This window comes from Ovis aries, chromosome 1, assembly GCF_016772045.2.
Source record: "Ovis aries strain OAR_USU_Benz2616 breed Rambouillet chromosome 1, ARS-UI_Ramb_v3.0, whole genome shotgun sequence".
Taxonomy (NCBI): domain Eukaryota; kingdom Metazoa; phylum Chordata; class Mammalia; order Artiodactyla; family Bovidae; genus Ovis; species Ovis aries.
The window spans coordinates 24,625,374-24,646,102 of record NC_056054.1 but is presented as its reverse complement, the minus strand read 5'-3'; the positions used below and the strand labels follow the sequence as shown (position 1 = coordinate 24,646,102).

Below are 20,729 nucleotides of genomic sequence, written 5' to 3'. Positions count from 1 at the left end.
GTTCAAGCTGGTTTTAGAAAAGGCAGAGGAACCAGAGATCAAATTGTCAACATCCACTGGATCATGGAAAAAGCAAGAGAGTTCCAGAAAAACATATATTTCTGCTTTATTGACTATGCCACAGCCTTTGGCTGTGTGGATCACAGTAAACTGTGGAAAATCCTGAAAGAGATGGGAATACAGACCACCTGACCTGCCTCTTGAGAAACCTATATGCAGGTCAGGAAGCAACAGTTAGAACTGGACATGAAACAACAGACTTGTTCCAAATAGGAAAAGGAGTATGTCAAGGCTGTATATTATCACCCTGCTTATTTAACTTACATGCAGAGTACATCATGAGAAACACTGGGCTGGAAGAAGCACAAGCTGGAATCAAGATTGCCAGGAGAAATATCAATAACCTCAGATATGCAGATGACACCACCCTTATGGCAGAAAGTGAAGAGGAACTAAAAGCCTCTTGATGAAAGTAAAAGAGGAGAGTAAAAAAGTTGGCTTAAAGCTCAACATTCAAAAAACTAAGATTATGGTGTCTGGTCCCATCATTTCATGGGAAATAGATGGGGAAATAGTGGAAACAGTGTCAGACTTTATTTTTTTGGGCTCCAAAATCACTGTAGATGGTGATTGCAGCCATGAAATTAAAAGATGCTGACTCCTTGGAAGGAAAGTCATGACCAACCTAGATAGCATATTCAAAAGCAGAGACATTACTTTGCCAGCAAAGGTCCATCTAGTCAAGGCTATGGTTTTTCCAGTAGTCATGTATGGATGTGAGAGTTGGACTGTGAAGAAAGCTGAGTGCTGAAGAATTGATGCTTTTGAACTGTGGTATTGGAGAAGACTCTTGAGAGTCCCTTGGACTGCAAGGAGATCCAACCAGTCCATTCTGAAGGAGATCAGTCCTGGGTGTTCTTTGGAAGGACTGATGCTAAAGCTGAAACTCCAGTACTTTGGCCACCTGATGTGAAGAGCTGACTCACTGGAAAAGACCCTGAGCTGGGAGGGATTTGGGGCAGGAGGAGAAGGGAACGGCAGAGGATGAGATGGCTGGATGGCATCACCGACTCGATGGACATGAGTTTGAGTGAACTCTGGGAGTTAGTGATAGACAGGGAGGCCTGGCATGCTGCAATTCATGGAGTTGGAAAGAGTCGGACATGACTGAGCAACTGAACTGATCTGAACTGAAACAAATATCTGAAGAATGGGACACAAATTAATATTTTAATGATAATAATGATGATGATCATTAGCATTTTATGTGCCAAACACTGATTTTAGTCCTTAATATGTATTGGTCCATCAAATCCTCACAAGAGCCCAAGTTTAAAGATGAAGAAATTGATGCATAGGGAGGCTAAGTGATTTGCCCAGGGTCACAGTTGGTAAAGCCAGGATTTGAACACTGACAATCTTGATTGAAAATCCCTATTAATAACCACTAGGCTAAATGCCTCTTATTAGTCCTCACCTTTTAAGAGGTGAGTAACAGATAATGGGAGACAGAACATGGGCTTTGGAATCAAACAGACTAGGCTTGGAATTCCAAATCTGACATATCCTACTCATGTGACCTTATGTGAGTTATATAAGCTATTTGGTGCTCTTTCTTCAAAACGGGAATAAAAATACCTGCTTTCTAGAGTTGTTGTGAGGTTTAATGAGATAACCTAAGCAAAGTTCGTTTTGCAAAGTCTGACACATACACTATAAAGGGCCACTATTACTGTGATACATCATTGTTAACTGTGTGGTACAAAGAGCAAGTGACATAAGGAGTCTAGAAGAAAGAAGAATTACTGAGGAATCATAGATGAGTCATGGTGATCAGGAGAAGTTTCATGTAAACAGACATACTCAAGATCTTCAACTTAAAGTTATAGAACTGTGGTTGGTGAGCAACAGGAGTGTCAAACCAGCCTTAGCAATTATGGGGCTTTGGGGCCGACATCTCTCTCATAGGCTAGAGTTTAACAGACCATCAGGTAAGAACCCATTTATGGACAATCTAACAGACATCATTCAATTAACAATTCATTAGTGAGCACCTACTGAGCCAGATACAGAGATAACCCCAGTCTTAAGTGTTGAGGTGGTGGTGAAATGGACAAATTGGCAGCTGATTATGCCATGCGGAAGATCAATGATGGACGGATGCCGGCAGTGCTCACAGAGGCTCTAATCCGGCATCACACAGACAACCTTTCCTGAGTGAGAAATCACCTCCACTTTGTCTCAGGAAGTCAGGCGAAGAAAAGCAGAGGACGTTTGAGACCCAAGGATCTGTTTGGGCATAAGTACAGCACAGCACAGTGCAGTTCCACAGTGTAGAATGAGAGGAAGGCAGAGAGGTGCAGGACTTGACTCCGGAAAGGTGGGCAAGGCCAGGCCATGGAGGATCTCCTGGGCCTGGTGAAGGTGGTGGGCTTTGGTCCTAAGCCACAAATCTATTTGGTAGCCATCTCTGTGATCTCATCTCAACTTCTGTGCCTGTAGCTATACAGTGGTTCCCCATGAAATACGAACAAAACAGCACCAAGAAAGAGAAAAAATACATTATTTTTTTTTAGGCTTGCTGCCAAATTTTCTTTGGGACCCTATTTTCTTCCTGAATAGATCACAAGAACTTTTAGCACTAGTGTAGTTTATCATCGCCTCATGATAATGTTCCTCCTTTGTGCTCCAAAGTTGTTTTAAACTCAACTCTGTTCAGCAAATGTTACCCTTTCTTCCCCAGTACAGTACCCAAACAAGTTGATAAATATTTGCTGAATTAGGTTGGATCCATTGAGTGACAACTACATAAGGTAACATTGTATCAATGGGCACGGCTGGGTCCCAAGGGGAGGAGGGGATAAGAAGATGACCGTCATCAGTTCACTTCAGTTGTTCAGTCGTGTCCGACTCTTTGTGACCCCATGGACTGCAGCATGCCAGGCCTCCCTGTCCATCACCAACTCCTGGAGTTTACTCAAACTCATGCCCATTGAGTTGGTGATGCCATCCAACCATCTCATCCTCTGTTGTCCCCTTCTCCTCCCGCCTTCAATCTCTCCCAGCATCAAGGTCTTTTCAAATAAGTCAACTCTTTGCATCAGGTGGCCAAAGTAGTGGAGTTCCAGCTTCAACATCAGTCCTTCCAATGAATATTCAGGACTGAGTTCCTTTAGGATGGACTGGTTGGATTTTCTTGCAGTCCAAGGGACTGTCAAGAGTCTTCTCTAACACCACAGTTCAAAAGCATCAATTTTTTGACTATCATAGCACCCTCAATAAACATGAACTTCTAATGATGCAAATGAGGCATGGATGACCATAACAGGCAAGCCCCAAAGCAGACTGCAGGGTGTTGTATTCTTTCAGTGGTGGCCTGTTTACGTGGTAGGAATCTGAATCCCACTCTCACAGCATTTTCACCAAACACTCAGTTCTTTGAGGGCAGAGGGCTATGTCTCCTTTATTATAATAAATTCTCAGAGATCACCAAGTGCTTAGTAAATATTTATCAAGTGGATCTATTTAATCCTCACAACACTCAGAGGGATACATATTTTACAAATTTGGAAACTGAGGTTCAGAGAGGTAATGTGACTTGCTTGAGGTTATAAGGTTAGTAAGTGGTATAGTAAAAATAACAACAATAATAATTAATGCTATTTTTAATTCTAAGGAATCCCACCCTTCATTTATCATTCTCCAAATGTCTCTGTCACAGATTTTTGTTTCATTCTAAAATAGGAAAGGTTCTCTCTGTCTGAATCAAACTTGAAGTTTATGATTTGAATTCTTGAACTTTGGTGGGCTTTTCCATGCTGCCATTCCAGGAGTTTCAGTGGCTTTAGGACAGATACATCTGCCACACTGTATGTAAAGACACTCTTTAGCACAAAGTTTCTCCAAGACTGTCCCATTCTCTCCCCAATCACCAGGTAAGAATTAATCCAATTTCAATTCAGTTTAGTGCATCTTTATTAAATACCTACTATGTGCCAGGGACTTCCTTGGTGGCTCAGTGGTAAAAGAATTCGCCTGCCAGTGCAGGACACATGAGTTTGATCCCTGAGTCGAGAAGATCCCCTGGAGAAGGAAATGGCAACCCACCCCAGTATTCTTGCCTGGGAAATCCCATGGACCAAGGAGCCTGGGGGGCTATAATCCATGGGATCACAAAAGACTCAGAGATGACTTGGCAACTGAACAACAATAGCAAATAACAACTATGTGCCAGGCACTTTATTCAGTACTTTCTAAAAGTAAAATACTTAGTATGAGAGTCTTCATGTCTGTCCTCTTATTATTAAATCACATTTTACTTACCTTCATGCCCAGAAAAATCTCAAGGACATGTAGTAAGCACTCAAGGGTAAAGGCCAACTGACCCACCTATGTTTTTAGAGGAGTACTGTGCTAACACATAGTAGGCATCTTACTACAATTTCATGAAATTGAACAGTTCTTTAAAATTTTGCTCTGGAAATAGACAAAATTGACAGACCTGGGTTCTAAACAAATCCTTGCCCAAACAATTATTGACTATACAACTTTATCTTCCAAAATCTCATCTCATCCATAAACAGGAAAATTAATATTTACAATTTAAGGCTGTTTTAAGGATTAAAAGAGATGCTGTCTGTAAGATGCAGTGCCTGCATCATAGTAAGAGCTCAACTAGTGAAAGCTAATTTCATTATTTCTAGTCCTACATCTAGCTCACCTCCACTACTTACTAATTTCCTTATTATTATTACTTGGCAGGTTCAGCTAAAAGAGCTCAACCAAGGAATGAGATTTGCTAGTTAACAAATATTGTAATTAATAGAGAGCACCAACATATATTGGGCAGACATTAATTTTCAAAGATTTAGGATATAATGTTCCACATTAAATCTAAAATAATCAGAAGTTGTCCTTTCTTTAATAATTTGGAAGATACTAGAGAATTTGCATTTCACAGCTCTGGAAAAAGTTGTCTAGTGTTTTTCCCTTTGGATAACTCAGAGCTCATTATCATCTAGAACAGTGTTTTTCAAACTTTACTAATCATGATCTAACAAAGTAAAAACAAGTTAGAAATATACTGAACACAGCAACTTCATATTGCAACTCAGAACATCAGTAACTAAAACAAAAGTTTCATGAAATATACCCTTACTAAGTACCAGCAACTGAAATTTTCTATTTCATTTACTATTTTAATTTTTTAAAATTCTGGTCAAGACTCAGTGAAACAGCTTTAGGCAAACTAGAACTTAGTAATTTAACTAATATTGTTATCTTGTCTGTTCAAGCGTATTAAGAATATAGTTTAACTGATCTTCCCATCAAGCTATGAAGCTGTAGTAAATTTTATTTTACAAATTAAAAACCTGAAACTCAGAAAGGTTAGGTGTGGACTAAATAGACCCACAAATTGAGGACAGACCCAAGATTCACAAGTTTTCTAACTTTGTAAGTCAAGCTGTTTAAAAAGATTATGATAACTCAATTCCATAAATATTTATTGTGCCTACCATGTACCCAACATTGAAATAAGAGACCATTTGACATGATCTCCGCCCCCTAGGACTTCCAGACTACCAGAGGAGACAAGCATGTCTCAGTACATGCACTTGAAAGTCTGAAGTGGATACTTTTCTATTCTGGAGGAAATTATCTTATTCCCAAACTACCACCATCCTCTCTCTGGCCACCCATCTCCCAAAATGAGCACCAGTACCTGTAGGTGAGAGAATGCAGTGAACTCCTCTAATAGCACATTTCTCTATGATCCGAAATAAAGTCAGTGCTTTCCCTTCTACTGCTCTTTGCCACTGTAACCCTAAAAGCAATCCTCAGTATGACTCCACTGATGAGCAGCAGCATTATAACATCACACCATCACCAGAAGAGTGCTTTAATGTTGACACCCTCTCAACAACCAATATTTAATTTAGAAGCATCTTCATGATGACTTCAACTTCTGAGAAATCATGACTCAATAAAGACGGGTCTTGACCCCCTGCAAAACCATGAGGAAACTCTAGTCCTCTGATCTAAGACATTTCTTAGGTACTGATTCAAATAAAGCTGAAACCAAGACAAAACACTGGAATCACCTTAAACCATAGCTTTTACCCATCTCTCTAGCTTTATTTTTACACATCCTATGCTGCACTCAGTGACAGATTTTATTTTCTTGGGCTCCAAATCACTGCAGACGGTGACTGCAGCCATGAAATTAAAAGACGCTTGCTCCTTGGAAGGAAAGCTGTGACAAACCTAGACAGCGTATTAAAGCAGAGACATCACTTTGCCGACAAAGGTCTGTATAGTCAAAGCTATGGTTTTTTCTGGTAGTCATGTACAGATGTGAGAGCTGGACCATAAAGAAGGCAGAACACTGAAGAATTGATGCTTTTGAACTGTGGTACTGGAGAAGACTCTTGAGAGTCCCTTGGACTGCAAGGAGATCAAAACAGTCGATCCTAAAGGAAATCAACCCTGAATATTCATTGGAAAGACTGTTGCTGCAGCTGAAGCTTCAATACTTTGGCCACCTGATGCGAAGAGCTGATTCATTGGGAAAGACTCAAATGCTGAAAAAGATTGAAGGCAAAAGGAGAAGGGGATGGCAGAGGATGAGAGAGAGAGCATCACTGACTCAATGAACATGAATTTGAGCAAACTCTGGGAGATAGCGGAGGACAGAGGAGCCTGGTGTGCTGTAATCCACGGGGTTGTAAAGAATCAGACATGATTTAGCAACTGAACAAAAACAAATGTTGCACTCATGCCAAACTATTTATTCCATAAGTAAGTTCCCACCTCTGTGTTTTTACTTATACTATTTCTTCCATCTGTAATTCCCTTTCTCCTAATTTTTCTGTCTATCCATCTTTCCTGACCCCACTCAAATGGCATTTCCTCCATGAAGTCGTGTGTCCTTCCTGCAACAGTGAATGTCTCCCTCTTCTGTACATTGTACCGCCTCTGCTGAGACAATTTTCACATTCTGTCATAATCCTTATCTACTATATTAGAGTATGTTTTAAATACTGCGACATCCCAGGAGGCACCGACAGTGTAGTTTATATGCAGTAGACACACAATTGTGTTTGCTGATTCCACATTGAATAACTTGATCTGGAAGAGGAATTGTTCCCCTTTGCTTCCCGAGAAGCCAAGTTGGATGTATTCTCAAACACTCTGGATCTAGGACTTCTGATGTTGCTAAACATGTAACCTAAGGCAGGAAGTTGAGCTTTATTTTTCTATAAAAAGGGGCCAACAGTCCCTTCTTTAATTACATTAAAGAGACTGTACTGCCAACACAGGGTTAAAATTGCCTTACAATGTTAAGTGAATATGAGAAATGATCTCCATGGTCACAGATCCATTACAGCAGAACTGGACTGGGAATAGCTGAAGTTCTAGAAATGTAAACTTCCTCCTCTATTCCTGAACAACTGATAGTTCAGGACCAGTACTGTGAACATTATATCAAATACAAGCCCATGTCTCCAAAGTTCACCTGTTCAAGAGTTCTTACTAAAGCTCTTTCAAGCTAGAAGTCTTTTTTTTTTTTTTTTCCTTCTTGCAGATAACCTTAAGCCAGAGGTATAAAGCAAGAAGGAATTGAGGTTCAAGTATAGGCTTACATATGTGTCATTTTAAAATAATGCAAACACTTATCTGGCAAGGAGATCCTAAGAATATCCACCTGCCCCTCACCTGTTCAAATGCTTTACCTAAACATCTCGTTTTGGTCTTTGATTACTAGGTATGAGATTTTTCTGGACAAAATATGCAGAAATGTCTTCTAGTTTACCTTCTTCAAATTTAAGCCCCTTTCTTTCACTGATATATTTATACCATATAAACACAATCTAAAAATTGACCAAATTCTTCCAAAGAGTTTGGATACCACATATAAGGCTGCTTACAAAATCCTCTGATGAAACTTGGTGAAGTCTTGAGATAGTATACATATGGAAAGAGTAAAGTTCAGTTGTCTGTTTCCCAGTAAAGGATCTTTTTCATAAAAACATAGGGCCTGAAAAATGGCACTTTGGGGATCAGATCAATTTATAATCCCTTCCCCTAGTTTTAAGTGTTAAATTGAAGGAAAGAAAATTACTCCCTTCACATCCTTGCTATGATTATATATAGAGTGGAATTCAAAATCCATGATATTAAAACAGTATTCTAAAGATATGTTTCCATTTTAATTCTTGAATCCCCTGAAGGGACTACATGTGTTGCTGCTTCACCCTCACTGGTGACAGCAACAGGTCCCAACTGAAAACAATTTGTGAATTTATTTTATATGCCTATTTATTTCCTGCTTCAGAGCCTTGGGAAAAGGTATAAAATTAGGCTTGGCCTAACACCAGTCCTGTCACCCCTTCCCACATGTGTGTGATCAACACCTATGTCAAGACCTTTGGGGTGATTTCCCCCCGCCCCTTTCTCTTTTCTTCCTTCAAATGGGAGGCTATTAATTGAGGGCCAGCATTCCACTCCCACCTCCCACACCTCTCAGTCAATCTGATCACTTCTAGAGCTGTTTACACTGCCAAAGTCATCCATCATCCTGCCTCACCAAGCAGGAGACAAACTGATGGCAAGTTAGAAAAATCTCATTAAACTGCTTTCTGCCTCAACCTCTTCCCAGCTCCTTGAGGAACAGAACTTCAAAACTATCTGCTGGGGAAACAAGAGGGATAGAGGGAAGAAAAGCTGATGTGATGAAGGGAAAAAATAGGTCCAAAGTAAGTCGGTTTCTGGGCCAAAGTCAAATAACTCTATCTATCTATTATAGACAACAAAGACGAGACCATATCAGTTAACCTTCAGTTCAGTTCAGTTCAGTCGCTCACTCGTGTCCGACTCTGCGACCCCATGAATTGCAGCACGCCAGGCCTCCCTGTCCATCACCAACTCCAGAGTCCATCCAAACCCATGTCCATTGAGTCAGTGATGCTATCCAATCATCAACTTCCTTTTATTTTCTTTATGGCTGAATTCTGAAGTTCCTAAAGACACTCTTTCATGAAATGGAAAAAAATTGCTTCAACTAAAATTAATTTTATATTCACCTTTTTTCTAATGACCAAATCCCAAGTTAATTCTAATTCCAAAGGTGATCATGGACATACCTAGGCAAAAGCCTAGGGCAATACAGAAAACTTAATAAAGCTGCACAACTCCAGGGAAGAACTAAGGGCCTGTCTATGTTTAAAGATGTGCCAAACAAAACCTCCATCCTCATGAGTTCCAGCGAGAGGAAGGAGACTGTGAGCATAGCATGCAATGTTACTCCTTTCCAGGACATCTGGCATGGATAGAATGACTACAGACTGAAAGGGAGTGAATGTCCTCTATGCATCTTTAAGTCCTGTGTATGACTACTGCCTTCTAATACTTTCTCATCTGATCCTCACTGAACCTCCACTGAGTTAGCCATTATCATTCCCATCTTAAAAATGAGGAAGCTGAGGCTCAGAAAGTTCAGGTATCTCATCCAAGATCACCCTATTACTAATTGGAGAAGCCAGGATTCTAACCAAGTCCACCTGACTCTGAAGTTCTTTGCACATCCTGGTTTCCTAAGACAGAGCACTCTTTGCAGAGGCTTGCCAGTACAGATGCCCTATGAAGGTCCTTGCAGTCTGAGGCAGACTCATGCTTCCACGGCATCTGAGCTGGCTCTGCTAACAAAGACATGGGAAGAGTGGTATCTAGTTAGAAACAAATCTAATTTTCCTACATGTGCCCAAGTCAATGTAATAAGTTTGTAGCCTCATCTGCACACTGGCCCTCTGGTTTCTAATCACAATAACCAAGGTTGATTTCAGGCCTGGAACCTTTTCTACCATAGAGACGATTAAAATATAATCAAGCTAGAAAGTTATCCTCCCCCAAAGCCACCTAAAACAGAGCAACTCCAAAATAAAACCAATTTACATATTTTAGCCCAAATTAAAAAAGTAAAAGCTAAGGATTCCCTTTTAATATCGTGAATAATAAATGCACATTTATGTAAAGCTTCCTTCGGGGAATGGTTACTATGAGGACAACTTTCCCAATATTATTTATAAATATCATTTTTGTTTTAGTGTTACAGTAAGAATCTGGACTATGGGAATTGTACTGTCTGTACCCAGTGCATTAACAGAGATAATTAATATTGAAGACATGTACAATATCCAGAATTTTAGATGTGTGGCTGGCTGCATTACAAAAAGTAACATAAGAAACGATGAGTCAAATCTGGTCAAAATCACAAATTACAGGGACTTAGTCATTTACTCCATTTTAAGTGAGTCCTTTCCTAATGAAAGTTTCATTAGTAAAGATTGCAAGTTCTCAGGCTTTCCACTACAGACTTTTAAACAGCACTTAGAGCTAAAGTTTATCATTAAAGCTGTATTTACTACTGCTGCATCTTCAAAGGGGGCACTAGAAAAAAAGTTCAACTCAGCCTGTTATTTTTCATGTACAAATTAGAAAGCAAAACTCTAAAGGGTTTAGACTGGCAGCTGAGAAAAACACAGGCTACTTGAAAAGCCATTACTGATACTTCCCAGGACACACTGAGGGTCATGGCTGTCTATCCCTACCACACACACACGAACACACACACACACACACGAACACAAATACACACATATATATACACTGCACATAGTATCTAGGTGTACATGACAAAGTAACTCTCTACTAGCAAATGTAAAGTTTACACAGGGGTGACATCAGCTATACCTATATGTAACTAAAAAAAAGTTTTCATAGTGGTATGTCAAGGAGGTCACCATCTTCTCAAATCGTCCTTGGAGAGTAACATGAGAAAACGTATTCAGAGAATCATCCGTGTCAGAAGCAAGGCCTTCTTATTTTTGCAAAATTAATAGGTTATCTAGTCAAGTTATAGCAGATAGACAAGTTCCTTCCAGCTGTCCAAACTTTACCTTTTCCTGAGAGTGAACATCTGGATACATGGAAACTTATAGACAAAAATGTCCAGAAGAGTTTTTATTTTTATCTTCTAGAGTCATGCACAGACTCTTAAAATACAAAAGGAAAAATATTTATGTACTTGAATGTTTCAGCAGATCTTTTCCCAAAACTTGACATAAACCTCATTGAATGACGTCCAACCTGAAAATCCCTCACTCCCTTTTATCCTGAAGTCACAGAGATTTAGTCTCTAAAATATATCATGATCAGTGTCAGAAGAAATGGTGACTTTCAGTTTCACATTTCAAAAAAAATGCACATAGTAAGTCTTCAACAAGTATTTCTTCATCCAACAACAAATGGCAGCCAGCCTCAACTATGAATACAGTTGGCAAAATAACATCAAGGGCGAGTTATTCCAAGAGAGCAGACAATAGACGATAACTAACTTGGAATGATCAGGAGTGGATTCAAAGCCACAAAGTGCAAAACAGAAGCAACCTCCACACTGTGGTGTGTTTTTTAGAATTCACCATTTTGATCAGAATTGTTTCTCTGCTTCCTCATATCTTAAAAAAAGAACTAAACCTCTTACAGAAAAAAATCCTCATGAATTACTATATTTTATAGCTTTAAAATGAGTAATTAAGAAATGAAATTCAATTTTAAAAGTAACTTTCAAACCTACAGTCCAGAGAAAGTTATTTTCAGGAGAGACCCATGACTTGTAATTTTTGTCCATTAAAAAAAATCGGATCTGCTAGTTTTGCATTTTACTTTTGTGGTTAAAAATAAGGCTTCCTAAAACAACAAAAGACAAAACGCAACTACAACAATTACTCTGACCCTACTTCTCACTGCTTTTTCAACCAAAATTTATTTAAGAATTCTTTTTTCAGCATTCAATCTTTCTTGATCCTTGCAGGGGGCAGGGATCCACATTAGAGGGGAAAATATTTCTGGTGTTTGATACAATGAAGATCTGAATAACGTTCTTCCCCAAAGCAAAAATGGCCAGTGCTAAAATGGTCCATCAAAAGGTAAAAATCTCAGGAGTAGGGAGAGGGCATGGGGAGAGACAGAGATAGAGAGATGGGGAGGGGATAGAGAGGGAGAGAGAGAGAGCCATCGCCTATTCAGAGCACTGACACTGCATAAGTGATTTCTTAATGAATGTACAAGGAACAGCATAAATATTACCATTAGGCAGAGTGGATGTGAACATCTAAAGCAAGCTAGCTGACTGATTGCTTTCTCATTTTTTGTTCTTTTGTAACAATTCCATTTCCAAAGTGCTTGATTCCTATTGCTGATGCTCCAAAGCTATTGTAAGCACACTGCCTGAATGCTTAATGAAGTAAACAACAAACAAAATGGCTCATCTTCAGTGCCCCCAGCTAGCATCCCAAACTGGATATAATTAAAGGTGTGAACAAGCAAGCAAAGAAGTAATGAACCTGCAAAGTCAAGGTTCTGAGAAATTATCGGGCATCCCGCACTGCACCGGTTCAGATTTATCACTCATTATCTCTTATGTCGGCAAGGTTCAGATCCAGGTTGGTACCCCTCTCTACTCTTGTCTTCCAGCTTTCGTTTTTCCTTCCACCTCTAGAAGGCTAATTTATGACAATTACTGCTTGTGATGACACCCAGCCACCCACAGATCACCTTTCCTTTTACCCTTAGAAAGCTGCTCACCTATAAAAGCTCTCTACCCCTAAAATACACTGAGATTTAAAAAATATAAGGAAGTTCCTAAAACACACACACACTTCACAAAATGAAGCAAGAGAAGCCACCCTACCTCCTCCTTGCTTTTACCAATGGTTAAAGATTGGGTGCAAATGCTCCCCAAGAAAACACAATTCTCCTTTCATATACACGTATATTTTAACTTGAACCCAAATGGTTGATTGAAAGGGCAGCATCTAGTGTACAAATATTGTTATGAATCTGCACATATATGGTTTCTCAAATCACATCTAAAGAAAGGTGTTTGGTTACTAATGGTCCAAGGGGTTTAGATATGTCTTTTTGATGAATTTTTATATTTTTCTAATAAGAAATTTTTGGAGTTTGTGAGGAAGAGAAGCCACTTCTTATGGGAAGACGGCCCAGTTTGGTTTTCTTTCCATTTTTAGACGCACATATATTTGCAAGTATGTATACACATTTGGTAATACCAAATAAGGAAAGCCTAAGACAGGTGCAGGATTCCAGAAACACAAATGCTTACGTTGATACACACACATACACACACACACACAATCCTTCTTGCTCACACACACATAATCTATCAAATGGATGGGAGATGGATAGTGGGCAATAAAATGTTTACTTCACTTTCAAAAGGGGAATTGGCCAATTCTGTGCAATATGGCCCATCGACTGGATAACAGTAAGATAAAACCTTGGGTCTGTTTATATCTCTTCAATCCCCCAAAATTCTCAATGACATTGGGAAAAAATACTGCATTGCAGCATTTGCCAGCGCACACTCACGTGTCTAGAATCCGTTGGCCAGCTCGCCAACAAATGTACATATTAAGTGTCCAGGCATATAAATTAAGTGCCTAGTGGCCGCAGATCATTGAAACTGATGGAGAAATTTGTCAAGGCCAAAGTACTTCTGTCTCTGTACAGTGACCTCTATCAAGACCGCCATTTCTTACTCGCAGTACACACTGATAATTTGTTTCAGCTTTTTCTTAATTAAAATAAGGCATTACCAAGGGCTAACTGGAGCAGCATATCAACATATCTCCTCATGGAAGGAATAGTTTTTGGTCTACATATAGGAAGAGAACCCACCCACAACAAGGATTTAAGAGCAAAGGGAAGAAATCAAACCAAAGAAAAAGACCTGCCCCGAAGAAACCCGTTTATTGTTCATGGTAACCCTTACTTGAGTAAAACACCTTGATTCACTTATAAATTCTTTTAGAGGTATTAAACACACACACACAGAGCACTATTCATGCAAAGATTTCCAGATTTAAAAATTTAAATAGATTATCCCCAATAGAAATGCTAAGTTTAAAATATTTGAAGTCTAACATGTCTCAAAGTCTCTTTCAAGACGGAGTTTTAATACTAAACTGTGTAGCCCATTTTCTTTCTCTTTCTTTAAAAAATATTCCATTGTTATTACCTCACAACAATATGGTCTTCTTATCATAATAAAATCCTTGACTATTCAAAGGACCAAGGAAAGGCTACAGGAAGATAAAAAAGTTTTAGGGCTTTGGAAAACTATCAAACATAAGCAAACTCATCTATATCTGGTCAGGAGGATGACTTGAAAGAATGGCAGTTAGGAATGAATGGAACTGAGGTCACAAATGAATGGTTAAGTTGCTTGCTAGTTTTTTAATGAGATATTAACATTGTCCTATAAATCAATGATTTTCAAAGAGATTTTTCAGCTGTTTACCCACCTACATTCAAAAATTTAAATACTGAATTATTTAAGCATTATGTTACAATAAGATACATGAACATTCTGATTACTAAAACTGTGATGTGGTCAAGTGTTTTTTGCAGAAATATTCCCAATCAGTTTTTCATTTCTTAATAAATGCACACTCAGCCTTGTGTTTCCATAAAGACACACCTCCACATGCAGGTAGTATGTATTAATAATTTTAAGACAAAGACGCAAAGAAGGTCAGCAGTAGAACCACGTGTCTTTTTTACAATCCAAGCCAAGGTGACATTTCCTACAGTAATTATTTTCCCCCTAACTAAAACATCAAAAAATTCTCAGAAAAAATACATTCGAGATAATTAGAAAACTATTCTATTTTTAATAGCGACATATGGTTACACATTCATGATATGAGAGAAAGGTTTAAGTGTATGACAAAAAAATGTAAGTTTATTTATTATTGCTTCGACAGTCAAAACAAATTTTAAAAATCCCCCAATAAGAAGATAAACCATAAGCATCTGCAAGGATGAAAGAATCGGGGTGGAGGGTGGTGATGTGGAGGTTTGCATTGGAGAGAGTAAAATTAAGAGTACTTTCAATACAGCCAGTTATATTTCCCAACCTTTTAACACATTTCAGTGCCTTTTAATCTCTCGTTCTTGGGCTTAAAATTATCATGTACCTAATTTATCTCTCCGGAAGAAACCATAATAGATCATACTTCCAGTTGTTTTTATGATACCTTCTATTAACCTAAGTAATATATCTTTCAGTCCTTTTGGTACCCACCATCATGAGAAAAAGACCACTAGTAAAGCACACTTTGAGAGAGAAAAAGCGAGAGATGCCTATCACCCAGTGCATGCATGGGTCCCAGACGTTCAGAGACGCTGGAAAAAAATCAGCTTTTCACTCAGTTTATGCCAAGACCAGGACTAGGACCAAATGCCAAATGGAAGGCAGTAGTTGCAAGGATACAGCCTGATGGATCCTGCGGCTGGAGGCATAGAGATGAAGGTGAAGTAGTAGACTAGAATATAGCTTTTCATGTATTATTTTAAAAAGTAATTTCTACTCGGGATATGAAATGAGAGATACAGTGAACTCCCTGGAACTGTAGTATCAATATCTGATTTAGTAAAAACACCAATATCGCCTAGCACAAAATCATTGCTTAGGGTAAATCTATTCTACCTATATTTCTCCTACGGATATTTTGCTGGAAATTTCGAAGAAATCATTTGCAGAACGTATCAGCTGTGGGAGTTCACTATTATGCTTCTGTCAACTTCATTCAATATAATTTACATTTTTTTCAAATGGCCTCACAGGATTCCTTGCGATTTTTCGCACGTACAATTTCACAGCAGGGAAAAGGGGGAAAGACAGAGAGGCAGAGAGGGAAAAAAAAGCAAGATTCCCGACCCTCCCTTCCCCCTCTCCTTCTCTCTCTCTCTCTTTAAACCAAAAAAAAAAAAAAAAAAGCCAGGGGAGACAGAACAGATGCTTAAAAATAGATTTCTAAAAATCACTGTAAACCAGAGTTAGAAATGTAATTAACACCTATTTATAAAGAATAATTAAAGTTGGGCCGGCCACAAAGAACAGCAAAGATAATCGAGGTCCTGTCCCCCCCCCCCCACTCCTTTTTTTACACTGTTTGCAGTGTGTTCTCATGATAGCCACCTGCTCCCTACTCGGCTTTTCCTCTGTTCGTTTCCCCGGCAACCTTTCATTGGGTTTTCCTCCCAGCTATCGCTTTCAGTTGGGCTGCTCGGTCTAATCTTATTTGTTTTACACCCATCAAAACAAGCAGCCAGACAAAGGCAATCTGCTAAGAATGGGAAAAAGACCACAGCTTTGTTATAACATCTATGCAGAGCGAAAAGTCCTCCCCAGGCTTTTCTAGCAAAATATAAGTGAGATTGATATGAATTTACAGCCTTCCCCCATACCAGCTTTGAAATCCTGTGAAAGCTATTGCTAGTGAAATTCAAAGTCAAAGTGGGCACCCGTGGCATCTGACCGTGCCATTTTGTGCCATATCTTCAGGGTCAACATCAGGCTACAGGAGCGGGACTCAAGGAGTTTCCCTGCTTCTTTTTTTTCCAGAAAAAGATGATACTAAAAATAGATCTACTACTTTGGCAGAAAGGTTTTCCACTTCCCCTTCCACATCCAAAAGTCCTGTTCCACAATTGCATCTGCTGCTACTGAACCTCATCTCCACCCCTCATTCCCAGCCTTCCCCATCACTCCGAGCAGGAGACGGAAAAAGAAATGTGCCTTTAACTTTAACAGTCGTGCAATTCCATTGAAAGCTCACAGAGGCAGTGGACACGCCAGCCAACAGTGATGGTGACACTGTGATTGTCAAAAAAGACACCAGCCTTCCTTGGCTAAAATGTGAGTTTGATGGAAGAGACAGTGTGTGTGCCTTGCGTGCATGCAGTGCCGTCACACTTGGAGATGGATTCTGGTTTTCAGAAAAGAGAAATACTAACAAACACACACATACACAAACGATCTGCACAGTGATTTACAATGCACAGTCCACCATCCTCATGCACACACATACAGACGCACACACGGCTGGAATCTCCAAGCTGCCTTCCTCTTTTCACTTACCATCTTCAAGCCATTCCACTCCATCTGTGATCAGAAGAAGATGGACCCTCACACAGTGTGTCAAAAGCGGAAAGGAACGTTATGTAAAAGCTGACATTCCTTCTAACAGAGCTGCTGCCCAGAGAAGGAAGCAACAACTCAACACGCCAGGCACCGCTACACATACAAGCCGCCTCCTCTTTTTTATGAGGTCATGACAGGAAACTCTTTGAAATACAAGATGCAGCATTTACTGAAGCCCAAATAAATCACTCTCTTTGCCGTTTTGACTGCGCAGTCCCCCGAAACACAACTGCCCATCTCAACGTTCAGGATTCAGGAGCTGCCTCGCAAGGTTTAAATTTCCAGCTCAGAAATGGAGAGATTCCTAAGCCGGCTGCACCCACCTCCAGCCCCACGAAACCCAGGCACATAGACAAACCTCCCTCTCCCTTAAAAAAAAAAATCCTTCTTTTGCCATTATTGTCTCATGTAATATAACCTCTTTCAGCAAACCAGCAATTATTTCAGCCCACCTCCCCTTCTCCACCCCCACCTTTATGTTGAAGGGAAAATTGACAATGACCTGTTAAAAATGAAAATCTATTTCCCCACTGCTTCTCAATAAAAGGACCTACCCGCACTCTCTACACAAAAGAGATAGTAAATGTAGGAACCAAACAGCAGCAGAGAACTAAACTCTTGTGCAGGCATAAGACTGGTCAAGGTGGAGATGCTTTTCTTCCCTCCAGCAACACAAACAACAGATTATAAATCTAGTCATACCTACCATAACCATTCTTATTGGCAAATATTGGGTCTCGCAGAGCTTCGACTCTTCTCTTAAAATTTGCACAGGTTTCAGAATATATTTTTAAATGACTACTATTGTTATATATTTTTAAAGATCCACAAACACAGCGTGGATGATTGTAAAGTAAATCAATTATCTCAATGGGGGGAGTGGGGGGAGAGAAAAAAAAAAAAAGAAAGAAAAGGAGCAGTGAGCTGAAACCCCCGATTCTAGGATGTAGATAAGAACAACTGAACAGAGCCTTGCTGAAATTGGCTCGAAGCTTCCCCTTTTTACATCCATTTATGGGACCATCTGTCAGCCGAAGCCAGGATCTGATTGGCTGGGGAAACGAAGGGAGGCGTTGCAACATCAGGTGCTATTTAAATTAGCTACTGCCAGATTGACGATGTTAATGATTTGGTGACCTCTACAACAACAGAGACCAGATTTCTGAACTGCTTCTTGTGTCTGGTAATTAAGGCCAGGCTGAAGCAACAACAGCCATACTTGTATTTTTACCTTTTCCCTCCTCCCAGTTCAAAAAGTACTGTAACAACTGCAGGTCACTGGCGGCTTGCAAACCTTAACAGTGGGAGTGTTCTCCCTTGCCCTTGTCCTGAGGGCTGTACCACCCCACCCCTCAGAGAAGGGCTTTTCCCTCACAGAATGTTTTCAACCACCTTATCTTTTTCGACAGTTGCTTTCTAGCGAAATGCATATTTAATGATCTGCCTCTGGGCTTAAAGATACAACAAAAGCACTTTAATGTGCAAATATATCTACATTTTAACTTTATTATTTCCCAATATTGCTGATTTTTAGTAAGTAATGCTCCTTCTGCAGCTAATATGGCCAGCGTCTTAAAAGAAAATTTGAGATTGGGCTTGCTCTGTGGACTAGGTTCATACCAGTTTGCTTCAGAAAACTATTTCCTCATAAACAGAAAAAAAAAAAAGCTGGGGGAGAAGGGGGTCAGCTGCCACCCTTTACCTTTCTGCCTTCTGCCTGAGTTTTTCAAAACAGAATGATGAATGATTTATTTAAATGAATTTATTTCTCAGCTTGGATGGGGGCATGATCTGAATTTTTAAAAATCCACTGGAACACATTCTCTCTTTGCTTTCTGTACTGCTTCACAGAAATACACTTTTGACAACAGCCTCATTTCATAACCAGTGCAGAGTGCTCATCTTAACTGAACACATGATTTCGTTTCTCTCCTTCCAAGGATGTCTTTTTATTTTGGCCTCTTAAAATAGTGTGTGGTGATGTATACAGTTCGTCTGTCTATTTTATACATTTCATAACCTCTATGCTACCAAGCCTTCAGTAGTATAATTTTTTTTTTTGTTGTTGTTGTTGTTCTACTTTGGGTTTTAAAGTGGCTTATCTGAGAAGTTTATGCTTTATTTTTATCCCAAAGGCTGTTTTATCACTATTTATTTAATTCATAATTTAGTCAATTTGTTCCTCAATAAATACACAGAAGTAACAAATATTACTCAAGACATAGTTTAACATAATTTTTAATCTTTGGCTGTAGTTGACAGCGGGAATGGGATAGGGCCACGTGGAAATACAGGCCAGGCCGAAAATCATGCTACACTCTGGGCTTCAAAGTCCAAGAATAAATGGGTCTGTGAAAAATTATTATCAAAGAAAATAACCTTTACATTAAAAATTAAAACTATTCTCTCCAAGCTACTATTTCACGAACACACAGATACAAATACACAAATATATAGATATACATACACACGTTATAAATACAGATACACCATAAAACAATATCTGTTATACATACAATATGAACAATTACACTTGAATATAAATAAATTCAGCTATTAGAAATGAAAGTACATGAAACAGAAAAGTAGAAATGTTAAAACCATAATCCTATCAAGTGGAACAATACTGAATTACATAAACTTTTAAAATAATTTCTTGAACAAATGTATAAAGAGTCCTATGAGTCACAATAGTACTACAGTATCCTTTGAATTGTGTATGAAGGACAAATGCACAGGTTATGCATTCTAAAGAGTTCAGTATATGTACCCAGAGCAGGTACAGGTGCCCCAAATCAACAATAGAAACTCTGAGTGCAAGTGCACCAATATCAAGATACTGTGAAAAGTAAACATGAACACAGTGCTGACAAACACACAAATAAAAAGAGCTCACTGGGAACGAAATATTTACTGTATATTTCTTTGGAGCTTATAAAAGTCAGCATTTCTTAAAATCCTTTTCTCCCATCCATACTAATATCAGCATGCTTAGTGAGCCATAAATTAACATTAGGTGTATCAGAAGATATTCCGGCCACTTTTCCAAAATAGTAAGTGTATATTACAGTATAAATCATTAGCTGGTTTTGCTAGGCTAAAAAATCCATGCACTTTGTACATCGATCACTTCTCCAAAAACCTCCACTCTAAAGTCTTTCAACAGAATCCTCAAACAAACGCACAAATGTCCTCAGAGGCCTTTTCTCTAAAGACAAAGGCAGAATCCTATTGTTGGGAAAAGTCAACCTTATTATTGCATTTCCAATAGTACCATTCATCTTTCAGAGTGAGGGGCTGACCGCTACATCAGTGGTGTGACATTTGTAAAGCAACAGATTCTCAATATATTATCGCAAGAATCAGGCAGGCGAGTCTCCCAGTCATGCATGATTTTTTTTTTTTCCACCACAAGCCACCACCACCACGGGAAGAAACTTGTCTCACTCCAGCAGCAAAGGCAACCTAAAAATGATATCCTAGAGCAGTGGGGCTGCCAGCGCCGCTGTATCCTTCTTACCATAAATGAGCAGTTTCTTGACTCATTAATAACAATTTCCCTTAAAAGAAGTAATCTCCTATCAGTCAGCCCCTCGCCACCATGCTCACATCCCAAAGGTTGCAGATATCTCAGCATCAGTCGCCGGCAGACAGCTTTCCCATA

The 20,729-nt window shown here is 39.2% G+C and overlaps 1 protein-coding gene across 12 annotated transcripts in view; it reads right to left on the bottom strand.

The window, feature by feature from the left end:
• ELAVL4 (ELAV like RNA binding protein 4) overlaps nucleotides 1–20,729 on the bottom strand; it is a 93,184-nt gene that overhangs the window by 71,823 nt on the left and 632 nt on the right. For 4 of the 12 annotated variants that reach the window (XM_004001955.6, XM_027969925.3, XM_042247803.2 and 1 more), the window contains exon 1: nucleotides 17,772–18,053. The exons of 4 other annotated variants lie outside the window; for them this stretch is intronic. In XM_004001955.6, coding sequence (XP_004002004.1) covers nucleotides 17,772–17,780 — 9 coding nt within the window. In that variant the 5' untranslated portion in view covers nucleotides 17,781–18,053. Of the gene's footprint in view, nucleotides 1–17,002; nucleotides 17,143–17,771; nucleotides 18,054–20,729 lie in introns of those variants that run through there. 4 more of the 12 variants (XM_012137719.5, XM_042247798.2, XM_004001953.6 and 1 more) reach the window with 1 other exon arrangement.